This window comes from Dinoponera quadriceps, unplaced genomic scaffold (assembly GCF_001313825.1).
Source record: "Dinoponera quadriceps isolate SergipeBrazil2010 unplaced genomic scaffold, ASM131382v1 scaffold453, whole genome shotgun sequence".
Lineage (NCBI taxonomy): Eukaryota > Metazoa > Arthropoda > Insecta > Hymenoptera > Formicidae > Dinoponera > Dinoponera quadriceps.
The window spans coordinates 336,310-349,201 of record NW_014554678.1 but is presented as its reverse complement, the minus strand read 5'-3'; the positions used below and the strand labels follow the sequence as shown (position 1 = coordinate 349,201).

The 12,892-nt window shown below is 37.8% G+C and overlaps 2 protein-coding genes across 4 annotated transcripts; both read left to right on the top strand.

Moving 5' to 3' along the window:
• The first annotated feature begins 7,256 nt into the window (after positions 1–7,256).
• Positions 7,257–8,831, top strand: LOC106740760 (28S ribosomal protein S27, mitochondrial-like). Its single transcript, XM_014612109.1, has 2 exons — positions 7,257–8,433; positions 8,521–8,831. The coding sequence occupies exons 1-2, from the start codon at positions 7,372–7,374 to the stop codon at positions 8,815–8,817; spliced, it is 1,359 nt and encodes a 452-aa protein (XP_014467595.1). The 5' UTR covers positions 7,257–7,371; the 3' UTR covers positions 8,818–8,831.
• A 13-nt stretch (positions 8,832–8,844) lies between these two features.
• LOC106740757 (luciferin 4-monooxygenase) lies at positions 8,845–12,870 on the top strand. Of its 3 annotated transcripts, none has more exons than XM_014612104.1 (4): positions 8,845–8,919; positions 10,268–10,351; positions 10,435–10,662; positions 11,268–12,870. In XM_014612104.1, exons 3-4 carry the CDS (start codon positions 10,546–10,548, stop codon positions 12,765–12,767), a joined length of 1,617 nt encoding a protein of 538 aa, XP_014467590.1. In that variant the 5' UTR covers positions 8,845–8,919; positions 10,268–10,351; positions 10,435–10,545; the 3' UTR covers positions 12,768–12,870. The 3 variants fall into 3 exon arrangements, with proteins under 3 accessions (XP_014467590.1, XP_014467591.1, XP_014467589.1); XM_014612105.1 differs by having other exon boundaries at positions 8,846–8,901; XM_014612103.1 differs by lacking the exon at positions 8,845–8,919 and adding an exon at positions 8,992–9,053.
• The last annotated feature ends 22 nt before the right edge of the window (positions 12,871–12,892 follow it).

Here is a 12,892-nt window from a genome sequence, read left to right as displayed (position 1 = left end):
GCGAGAATGAAAAATGGCGCACAGCGCGCGCGCGCGTTCCCCGGGGTCACAAAATATTATTGGGTTGGTCAAAAAGTTTCTTTCGTTTCTTAAAGGAAATTAAAATACATATTTTATGTGCAAACTCGACTAAAGTTGGAATGCTAACTTCACACATCTTCTTCAAGAGTCAATGACTACGTTTACATAGCAATGTTAATCCGTTTAGTAACAACCGTAGTTAGAAAACTCATGCATCTGAATGGTATATCTTTTTAGATCTAAAAATATACTTCGATTAAATGCAAGAATTCGCTAACTGCGGAAATAAGGATCGTTAAGCCCGTATCAGACTATGAATTAGGGATTGGGATTGCCGGTTGGGGATTGTCCAATCACACTATGATTGCGATGGAATTATTCTGGATTCACAAACATAAAAGTGACATATTAAAGAAAGAAATGAATCGAAATATCATTAAACGAAGAAATATTAATATTCTTCTCTTGTTATAAATAATAGCAAAAAGGAAAAGAAACGTAGGAACCGTATATGGACGAGTCCTTTGCCCATATTTTGAACTTGCTTTTATTGATAAAAGTGTCTTAAATGTGGCTTCTTCAGTCAATCAAGTGTTTTCCAAGCCACTTTTAAGGACAATTTATCGATAAAAGAGAATTCAGAATATGGGCTCTTATCTCTTAAGAAGAAAAGAGATGCATCGTAACCTCTTTCTAGAATAAGTTTTCGAAGATTAAAACAGATTTAAAAGAAATACATACTATTAAAAACGATCGCGTTTCTAATTAGTTTCACGGTGCTGAAGTTATAAATAAATTGTTTGCATGGTTAGAAATATACGATCTTTCTCGCATGTATCATTTATGTCAGCAAGTTTTGCCATATGTATAGAATTTTCCTATTCTTAGGAACATTTGTACACGGAGTATATTTATTATATCCATTAGACCCATCGACATACTGACCGATAAATGCGGACGGGCCGAGCGGAATACAGAGTCCTGTCATCTTGCGAGAGACCGAGAGCAACAGGCGATTATGAACTATTCGCGTGTGATATAAAAAAATGCAATATAAAAAAATGCAATTCATTACGACCACGGCATTTCGCAACGCTCGTAATCTTTAATTGCGAATGGGTTGAATGAGCGGGCGGGCGAATTGCGGGTTTCGTAAAAATTACGATTGATGACACGAGCGGTCCGTGCGGAACGCAAAATTATCGGGTGATAATCGCAGAACACATATTTAGTGAGTGAAAAAATTACTCACCCCTTAGGCCAAGGAGGAGACCTCTTGTTAGTCAGATGTAGATCCGCTTTAACTGACCTCTGTGTTGTTTAAATGTAGATCCGCTTCACCTGGCTGCCGGAGGTAAACTGCCTCGCAGTTGGGGGGTCGCTGAATCGACGGACGTTTAGCGGGGGATGGGAACTGGTTTGGTGGGGAAGGACTTTAACAAAAATGTTATTTTTCAGAGGATGTACGTCGAAGTGGGGATTCCTTGGTGGGGTAGACAGCTTGCGTGAGTGGGGATCAACAGAGCATGCTACAACGGCGAAGGGATGGGAATGGCGCGCAGGTCGAGGCACATTGACGAAACGTATCCTTTGCCGCCCTAATCATCTCTCGTTCCCCTCATCCCTCGTTGGACAGCGGTCTCGCGACCATTTGTCCTGTATTTTGCCACTGAATTATTATGCATAATGAGGTATTATACATTTTCGTACATTTCGTTTTCGACTTAAAAAACAGCCATAAGTTGTGATTTGGTTGAAAAGAGAAAAGAGAGAGAAATATTACGAGCGGAAATGTTAAAACGAATACTGAAAACGATCGAAATATTAAAAGTGATGTCAATTCTTCTTTAATTTGTGCAACTGTCATTTCATGTGTAACAAAAATAATGTGCATAATTTTAAATCTACTTTATTTTATACAGGATGGGGAAAAAAAGATCGGCGCCCCTGAATAACTCGGAGAATATAAGTTTTATAGAAAAATGTTTCAGACAAAAGTTGTAGGGCATAAAAAGATCCATTTACTGATATTCATCGGTTTGACCTTGGGTGGCGTCGCCAAGATCAGAACGAAGTCACCTTGAAATTTGAAGAGTGTCAGTTTCTCTGCTTCATCGCCTAGTGATATTTCTTTTCCGTCACTGAACGAAATCTGTACATACGCCGCTGAGTGATAGTTTCGCTTTCTTCATAAAATCGCATCTCAAAATTATCGAACTCTTCGCCTGGTTATATCCGGAACCACCAACATGATGTATTTCTGATAACAATAGTCGTTTCTGCACGTCCTATTCTCTCTAGCGTATACGTGTTTATACGCACGCGACTAGTAGCACGCACACGTTCATGGCGCATATGTAAAACATTGTGCGGCACACACTGATGTCGCGCTCAGCGAGATTTTCAGTATCATACTGTTGCGAGTCCCTGCTCGTTCCCTTATACGATGCTTACATATACCCAATCCTCTCTCCTTCTCTTTTCATCTTGTTCTTCGCGTGTCTCGTCTTCTCTCTCTCTCTCTCTCTCTCTCTCTCTGCGATGCTTCTCAGTTATCCATCACAATACGCTTTAAATTTCTCGAGGCTGACTTCGGAGAAAATGTCTCTATACGCAATCTGTGCTACGCTTAGATTAACAATACCCTTAAATCGTATTGCATTTTCATGTGATCGAATTTCTATAATATTTTCCTTTTCTCTCTTTTTCCCTTTCACTCTATCAAATGATATTTACGCGATTTATAATTGTGCGAAAAAACGAACGTTAATGGTCGGATCAACAACAACCGCGTCGGCTCTTATTGGCCTATCTTTATATTCCCTTGATTGTATATCACGAGAGTCTAATACATATTTAATCTATTTAACTTGGAAAAATTGCTTTTCTGACAGTCCACGTATAAGCGTGCGTCGCCATGCTTTCGACACCTGACCGGCGGCTGCAAATGCGACACAGGTTTCTGCTCGAGACCGTGTGGTCTCGACTCCTAGGTCTGCGCTCATTAGGGGTGGTATGCTCACCGTCTCAGTCACGAGGCAACACACGATCGAATCCGACCGTCCATCGGTACAACCGGGGTAGCGTTCGCCGTCTTCGTCGTGCATTCGCGGCACCGGATTCCTCGCTCGGCCGGGACAGTATGTTCGCTGCCACCTCCGAGTATTCTGAACCTCGCTGCCATCATATACGATCACGACGTCGTGCGGATCTCGGAATGGTGTATTCGCCACCTCCACAGAGTATACTCGGGCTTTCAATCCCGATTGTAAAGCGACAATATCGTCATCGTGGGCGAAGTTAAATCCTCGACAATACCGGTTGTAAACCGAAACGACGCGGCGCAATAAAGCGCATGCCAGCGCATCGACACGCGCCACACGTATCGCTGCCGTGAGCGAAGTTAAATCTCTGACAATGATAACACCGGTTTGTAAACCGAACCGATTCGGCATAGCAAGCGCACGCCGGCATTGATGTGCGCCACGAGTATAAAAACAATCACGCGCTTTGCAGCGCGACGACAACGCTGTGCAATAAGCGAAACCATTGTAAACGAAGAGACCACCGTAGACCGAATATCTAGAATATCCGTTTCCGCCCGAAGCGAGAATGATAAAACCAACGTCATGTTTATTGCCGACACCGTGTCCGAGCATCTTTAATATTGCAACCCCGTCCGACCGCTGAGATTAGAATAGAACTCACGTGCCTAAATTCGTTCCGCGATTCCGATCGTACATACAGCGACCATCGTTAATTGTATACCTTGTGCCTTCCTCTGGATCACGAAAAACCCAGCTAGTGCGAAAGCAACTGCGATCGCTCCGATCGATCCATTTCCAAATTGTATCTCTTTTTTTCGTTTTTGTTTATTCATATCATTAATATGTGCCAATTAAATTCTCAACTGTCAGAACAATTCGGCCTTTGGTTATTCTTCGAATCCGGCGAGCTAGTCCCGGGTATCGCCTCCACGAAATAATTATTTTAATCATCGCCGCTAATGACCGGCTATGAGATCGGACCGTTTCAACTGTCAAAATAATAAAATATAATATGAGAGACGAGAGAAGGGTCTTATAGACAAAAAAAGTAGTTGCATTTTGAAAGATGTTTCAACTAAAATCTATCGGACCTATTGAGATCTCCTCGAAGTCAGAGACGGAATTCTTTACAAAAGATAGGAAACATCCAATTTAACTCTGAATAGTGGGCTTGGGAATTAAACTCATTAAAATGTTTAAAGCAATAAATACTTTTAGTTCATTGTCTGTAACTGGTACAAAATCTGCGTTAGTTGCTCCATATTTATTTGTTTCCGAAATTATTGGGTTGTTCGGAAAGTAATTTCGTTTTTTCCCGACAGAGGATTTAATTGTATTTTTTCACAGCTAACTTCACACTTAAGTCGCATTGTCATTATATGTTTTGACAGCTGATATAGCAAGGCTTGTGTGTGAATAAGTTCAATTGATTTTACGCAGTAGTTTTTGGTCGGTGCCCTTTTAAATATGGAGAGCAATAAGCAGCATTTTCGTCATATTTTACTTTTTTACTATAGAAAAGGTAAAAATGCTGTTCAAGCCAGAAAGAAATTAAGCGATGTGTATGGAGAAGATGTGTTGACAATACGCCAGTGCCAGAACTGGTTTGCAAAATTTCGATCCGGCAATTTTGATGTCGAAGATGCATCACGTTCTGGAAGGCCGGTTGAAGCTGATAAAGACGCGATAAAGGCATTAGTTGATGCAAACCGACGAATAACAACACGTGAGATCGGTGAGAGGTTAAATTTATCGAATTCAACTGTTTATGACCACCTGAAAGGCCTCGGTTTTACCTCGAAGCTCGATATATGGGTTCCCCATGTCCTCACGGAGAGAAATTTGTGTCGTCGCGTTGACGTCTGTGCTTCACTCCTCAAACGTCACGAAAATGATCCATTTTTGAAGCGCATCATTACTGGGGACAAAAAATGGGTTGTATATAACAATGTCAAACGCAAGAGATCATGGAGCAGAAAAGATGAACCGGCTCAAAGCATTTCAAAAGCCGATATCCATCAAAAAAAGGTGATGCTGTCTGTTTGGTGGGATTTTAAAGGAGTCACTTTTTTTGAGCTTTTACCGGATAACACAACAATTAATTCGGAAGTCTACTGTCATCAGCTGGACAAACTGAATGATGCACTTCAACAGAAAAGGCCAGAATTAATCAACAGAAAAGGTGTAGTGTTCCACCAAGATAATGCGAGACCTCATACAAGTTTGGTCACTCGCCAAAAGCTTTTACAGCTTGGATGGGATGTACTGCCACACCCACCATATTCTCCAGACCTGGCCCCTTCGGATTATTATTTGTTCCGGTCACTGCAAAATTTTTTGGACGGTAAAACCTTTACCTCAAATGAACACGTCAAAAATCACCTGGATCAGTTTTTTGCCAGCAAAGACCAAAAATTTTATGAGCGTGGAATCATGCTACTACCAGAAAGATGGCAAAAGGTGTTGGATCAGAATGGCCAATATATAATTTAATTAAATATTTATTCATTATACGAAGATCGTCTTTCATTTTCACCACAAAAAAACGAAATTACTTTCCGAACAACCCAATATTTTTCTAACTAATTCTTCGTTAAAAAATAATTCAAACACTTCCCTTCTCGACAGATTTTGTGTATTTACACCGCTCACGCTTGAAAAATCATGTACGATCGGCGTATGATTTTGGGGTTTCCATACGTAATCTCCATTTACAAAACTACCGCGTTGATCAACTTCGCTGTCATCATTTAATGAAATACGACGGATACGTCTTCGAGTATATCCTATTTCTACACTTGAATCCGAATCGTCAAAATAGTCAGAATCCATTGGGGCAACTAAATTTTATTTTAAATTATAAAATTAGATTATTTTTTTAATTTGGATATAGATTGGCGCTACTTACTCTTAACGGCAGTTAGAAAGATCTACACAACAATTAACGAAAGTAAAAATTGTTAAGAGTGCAATGAAAATAGCTCAAATGCTCACAGATTGACAACAAAACGTAAACTGTGTCATATGCGGAATATTCCGCGCTCGGTGATAAGAGACGATCGTCATGCGCGGAATATTCCGCTTATGGATGCAAATGGGTTTACACGTACATGAGTACAATCAATGTACCCTATAACTTGCGGGAAATGAGCTATATTATAAAATTCCGTTTGCAAAGCTGTTGCATCAGGAAAATATATAAAGTGTAGCAGGTGAGCTGCAACAGCCTTGGACCAGCCTTTGCCACAATTCACGATACTGTAAGCTGCAACACTCCATGCAGGTCACATATGCATGAATAATACATAGTGTAAAAATTATTATATAATAACAAATATACATTAATAATAATTATTATCATTGTACATATAAAATTATCATATATACATCTATACATCATTATCATTTGTACATATTAAATATTATATTAATTATTATGTATATGTGCATATTTAATGTGCATATTTAATTTATATATATTGTTAATAATTTTGTACATATACATAATTATATATAATTTTGTATATTATTAGTAAATGTTGGACCCGATGACCTTGACCTTGATATTGTCAAGGAAATGGTCCTAAGTAATAATCAAAAGGTTTTATGCGTCGCTCACTGTTCATTAAAAAGAGTTATTGCCAACATTTATCATATTATTAACTATTATTATATATTCTATATAGATTAAGTTATTTATGCAATTTTAATTAAATTTTCGTTAATTAGTCATGTATTGTAATCGATACAAAATATATATTTGTTATGATAAATAAAACAAACCTAACTCCATTTGATAACATCCTTTGGCATAAAATCTTAAGGCGGTCAACACTTGTAACGCTGGCGACACATCCTTCACATACCCAGTTTGGAAAAGTAACTGACCAAGCCTATCACGAAACGCACTGCTTCTTTCGGCAATCTGTACCGATTGCGAAATTCAATATCACTTAATATTTCAGAGTCAGGGAGCTGATCTTGCTGCACGCTCCGTCCGGTGCTACGGATGCGTTCGCTTTGGACGCGCTTTAAGCGCTTATAAGCTTCGCTTTCACTGTTTCCATCGTGAGCGCTCACAGAACGCGTAATGACGTCATGCTTCTTCCATTCGAGGTAGGGCAGCGTGAACACTTACAGCGCGTGAGCGTTCAAAGAGAACGCACTCTATATGCCGATGGGTGTAATGGCACCCTTATACAACTGTTCTGTCATCTATCGGCACTCACATGATTTATAAGCCATAACAAAGAGAGGTTATAGACACAGTTATAGGCACAGTTCGAAAATAATATCGAGTGAAATGTTATCTTTCGCATTAAGTTACAGGATCTGTCGGGTCTGTCGTGAATTTAAAAATGTGATGATGCAAAAGAGGACATTTTTATCGGAGGCATATCGTTGCGATGAGGCATGGAATCGCAGGTTTAATTCCGCATTGCTGCAAAAGGTCGACCATGCAACGATGTTTATCTTGCTCGAACAAAGATACGCGAATGTCGGTAAAATGAGCGCCGTTGACGTTGACATTTTCATCAACAGCGTCAACAACGATACTTACATTGACGAGGCGATAAAAATCGTACACAACCTCCGCATGTCACCTGAGGCAACCAATATTTTAGACTCCACGCATCACGCTTTGATACGATATCTCTGGCGATATAACCGTATCGAGGAGTTGCACGAGGTTCTCAATGACCGGTTGAATTATGGCATCTTCCCTGATTACTTTTGCTACAACTTACTTATGGATGATTTCATAAAGAAGCAGGATTTTGCATCTGCTGCGAAGATAGCAACTTTGGTTATGCTGCAGGAAGAAACGGGTCATCCTGTCACAAACGCATTGTGTCTCTACTCTTGTCACAAATACCTGGAGAATCCCAGAGACTGGAAGAAACCTGAAGTTCCAGTAGATACCTCCAAGGAAGAGATTAAGATACGCGTGGCTTTTATAAGAAACCCCTTTTTTGATGATCACTTTGATCTTACCGATCCGAGGGATCTCGTTGGCAAGACATTGAGTTTTCATGGAAAGCATTTGGCAAATGTTCTAGGAAGAACTTGTCAATTGAGGGGTTTGATATTGTACAAAAAGTATGATCAGGCATTGTGCTTATTAAAGGAATGGATGGAAACAGTACAGGATCAGATAGTTTACGAAGAAGTATTTGAATTGATAACCAAAGACAATAGTGAACTTCAAGATGAACCTTCGGAGCAACTGAAACTTGTGGAAAATCAATTATCCGTTTTAAAAGGAAAACAGAATGACAAGGGAAGTTTAATAGAATCAATGGAGAATATGATCAAGTCGGCTGTGAAAGAAGAAGCTGATAAAGATATCTCTAAACAGTGTCAGGTAAAAAAATATTGAAATATGTTTATTTGAATTAATATATTAATTATATCTAATAGGTTACATTAATTAAATATTCTAATTTTTAAGGTTTATCTTGATTGGGAACATGTGAGAACTTCAGTATTGGAGGAACAGATGAAAGCAATAGATAAACAAAAGAGAATAGCCAATATAGAGAAGATAAAGAAGGATCTGAAAGAGAAAGAACAGCTTTTGACATTCTTCGAAAACGAGGAACAAATTGAAGTAGGAATAGAGAAAGTAGAGGAGGAAGATCGGAAGGAGGACGAACGTATCCACGCCATGCATAAAAGCGCGAAGAAATTGAGAAAATTGATTGCCACAGAGGCTTACGTACCACCAGATGTTAAAAGTAGAAATTAAGAAGCTATGTACAGGAAGATGAGAGACGACTAGAACATGTATATCTATACAGAGGGTCGAAAAGAAGGAAAAAAGAAAAAAAACGTGAATTGTTATTTTATTGTAATTTGATATCACCTCTTATTTGATAAAAAATAGCTTGAACATACAAGTATTTATATAAAATATAAGATTAATTCTATCTATATTTCTTATACGCTTTGTATTGTCTCTGACGAAATAAAGACTCAGTTTTGGTAAGTTTTTATAACTATTAAGCAGCCCAGAAGTAGTTGAAAAATAATATCTAGTCATTCGGTATAAATACTTGGATTTTCAATGTGTAATGAAATATTCATTTTACAATTTACAACTATCTCGAAGTTTTTCAACGCTGTGTAACAGATCTACGATGAACTATATTAGATATTTTTATATTTTAAATATATTTGATCATTTTAGGTATCTAAATTGAATTTAAAAGCTATAAAATGAAGTGTTCTCGATTGGAGCATTCACACATTCGATATGTACAAAGCTGTAAGATTTCTGTATCAGATAAATATTTACATTGACAGCTAGAGATGTCAATTAAAAAATTTCTAATCGTTTTCGTCGCGTGACATTGAGCAATGTTCCGATTTCTTTTACCGTACTAAAGCATTTGCAATTCGGTGCGATAAGGCGGATGACTTCGTGCCGAAATTATCTAAGTAATATTTCTGCTAAGTAATATTTTTATTATTTGTTTCATCTTTATGTCCGTCTTTGTCTTATCTTAGCCTATATAGATGATATATATCATGTTAGTAAGACAGAGGCAGCGAGATGCTACTTAGACGTGACTTTTCTCGCACAACCCCTCTAAAGCCAGCGGCACACGATGCTCGTTTTCGTGCTGGATTGCTTGCAGGACGGAAATACTGCGTTTTGATTGGTGTATTATTATCCATTTTTGGAAATGCACCGAGCAGACTGCAGTATTTCTATCCAGCAAGCAATCCAGTTCGAAAACAAACCTCGTATGTCGCTGGCTTTAACAAGCCGCCTCCACCAGTATGTTCTTTAGTTCAATGCCATTATACGTAATAAGCCGATGGACTCGCACGCGATGCCATCTGATGAAAAGCGATTACTAATTAAAAAAGCACGTATCAGGCAGCCTGGTGAACTGCGATATCAGAGGATCACGGATTAAAGATTAATTCGAGTGAATTAAGTAATTTCAATTTTGTCTTGCTTCGTCCCGGTTGGTCAAATTCTGATCTTTAATCCGTATTCTGCAATCTCCGATATTTTTAATTGATGCAGGCATTTAGCATTTGCATTTGCGTCAAGACATTCTTACATTCTTAGCTTTTTTTCATGTATAATATCTGTACTTGTTTGCAATCTCTTTTTTACCTTTCTATATGTGTGTGTATGTGTGTATATCTATCAAGTTTCTTATGTGCATCTATTTCATTTCAAGTGCTGAAAGTACATCTGAGTGCAGTTAAAAGAATCGTCACGACGATTGTGCCTGCTTGAAGAACCGACTTATCGCAGCGGGAAGGTACGAGAAATTTATCTAATGTGACCAATGAGAATGAGAATGCAATAGCGTTTTTATCATAATTGCCTCTCTGTTATATAAAGGCCTGATAAGCAAGACCGAGCCATTTGAAGCTGCAAATTGTGCAAAGTTGCATTTCAATATTCAATAGTGAAGGACAGGAAGGTAGTCTAGATTTCCTCCCTACATTCATCATGTCAGAAAAAGGAAATATTTTATATGAAGATGACATAATGTCGGAATGGAAAGATTTATCATTGGGGCAATTATTGTTAAAACAGCTAACACTGCATGGTACTGGTGTGGCACAAGTAAGTATATATATTTAATTTTTCATAATTTTTCCATAATTTTCTGCTTATATTATTATCTTATTAAAATAGCATTTTTATATAATATGAAAATAGCATTAGCATTTTATATAATATAAAAATAGCATAGAAATAGAGCATTTTATAATTTTGTCTCATACATATATGTGTGAATTTAGTGTATTTGTTTTTTATCTCATATTGTTAGTAATTTATATTATCAAGCCTATTCCTTGCTTCCCGTTTCTTTTTATGTTTCATTCTTTTTTCAGTACGAAACATTATCTTTTCACTTAAATCTTCAAGAGAATTTTAAATTTATTCATATTGACTGACATTTAAATATCATTATATACAGGATGAATCATGCAACATGATCAGTTTAATTTATTCTGCTGTTAATGCAGCTTTAAGATGATCTTAAAACTCACCTTAAACCATGTTAAACACAAAATTTTCAATTGGCCCACTGACAGCAGAGTAAACTAAGCTGATGTGTGGTTCATCCTGTATTATGACTTGTAATACTTTACAAGAATCAATTTATATATATATATATATATATGATGTGTGTCATATAGCTTACACATAAATATTTTCAACAGGTGAATGCTCATACAGACAAGGGACAAACATTTGAATATATGCTAAACACTAGTCGTAAGTTAGCAGTTTTTCTTCAAAGAGAAGGAATAAAGGCAAACGATGCCATTGCTATATGCAGTGAAAACAATCTGGAATTTGGGATTGCTACGTGTGCTATATTTTATTTGGGTGGTGTGGTCTGTCCGTTAAATCCACTTTATTCGGAAAGAGAATTTAAACATGCATTTGGCATTTCCAAGCCGAGATACATATTTATTTCTGAAAGTGCACTCAATAATATAAAAAATATAATCAAGGATCTATACTGGTCACCGAAAATATTGATGTTAACTGAACATAACAATATCAATGTAACACGGATGAACCTAAGTAAAGCGATATCAAGTGTGTCTGATAATGACATAAATTCATTCCGAGCTGTTCCCGTTGATGTGAATAACCATGTAGCGGCAATTTTATGCTCAAGTGGAACTACAGGACTACCCAAAGGTGTCATGTTGACAGACAAAAATTTTACTACAGCCATAAAACATGTGATAAATTTACAATATGACGAAGAGAAATTTCCAATTTTAGCGTTGCTACCATTTTTCCATGCATATTCCTTTGTTATATTGCTCCTCAGACTTATATCTGGAGGCAAGTGTATAGTTATTTCACGCTTCGACGAGGAATTGTTCCTGCAGTGTATAGAGAAGTACAGAGTTCAGAGTTTGCTACTGGTGCCACCACTCATGGTGTTCCTGGCTAAACATCCACTTGTAGACAAATATGATTTATCATCCATCAAGACAATAGCATGTGGAGCAGCACCTTTGTCAGAAGAGATTCACAAGGCTGTCGGCAAGCGATTGAACGTTTCCGAAATTAGAGAGGGTTATGGATTAACGGAAACTACTTTAGGTGTGCTTTGGTCAACAGGTGATAACACAAAACCAGGCCGTTTTATATTAGCTCCCGGCACATCGGCAAAAATTATACCGCTGGGAGAATTCGGAACGGATAAAACTTCAGGACCAAATTGCAAAGGGGAATTATGTTTCAAAGGAGATTTAATAATGAAAGGCTATTGTAACAACGAAGAGTCCACTAGAGCGACAATTGATAAGGATGGTTGGTTGCATACAGGAGATGTGGGATACTACGATGAGGAAGGATACTTTTACGTCGTTGATCGTATAAAGGAACTTATTAAATATAAAGGCTATCAAGTTCCACCGGCTGAGCTCGAAGCGATCCTGTTAACGTGTCCTGGTGTGACAGACGCAGCTGTAATTGGTATTCCAGATGAAAGGGCTGGAGAATTACCAATGGCTTTTATTGTGAAGCAAGATAACTTTAACGTATGCGAAAAGGACATAGTCCAATATGTTAACGAGCGCGTGTCAAGTCCTAAACGACTCAGGGGCGGCGTAAGATTCGTGAATAGCATACCAAAGACCGCGTCCGGTAAAATACTACGTCGACTGTTGCGCGATTTTTCACGATCGAAGCTATAAACGTGCCAAATACCTATTTCCCATGATATGTATCGTTTATTAATACTTTTTTAACGATATGAAATTTATAATTATTGATTAAATACAACTAATATAATGGTGATCGATTGATTTATTAGCGCAAG

What these genes read in the sequence shown, in the direction of transcription:
- LOC106740760 (XM_014612109.1), top strand. Translation starts at nt 7,372, where the DNA reads ATGTTATCTTTCGCATTAAGTTACAGGATCTGTCGGGTCTGTCGTGAA. An exon ending in ATATCTCTAAACAGTGTCAG is followed by an intron (nt 8,434 to 8,520) that starts GTAAAAAAATAT and finishes CTAATTTTTAAG; the next exon opens with GTTTATCTTGATTGGGAACA.
- LOC106740757 (XM_014612104.1), top strand. Translation starts at nt 10,546, where the DNA reads ATGTCAGAAAAAGGAAATATTTTATATGAAGATGACATAATGTCGGAA. An exon ending in ATGGTACTGGTGTGGCACAA is followed by an intron (nt 10,663 to 11,267) that starts GTAAGTATATAT and finishes TATTTTCAACAG; the next exon opens with GTGAATGCTCATACAGACAA.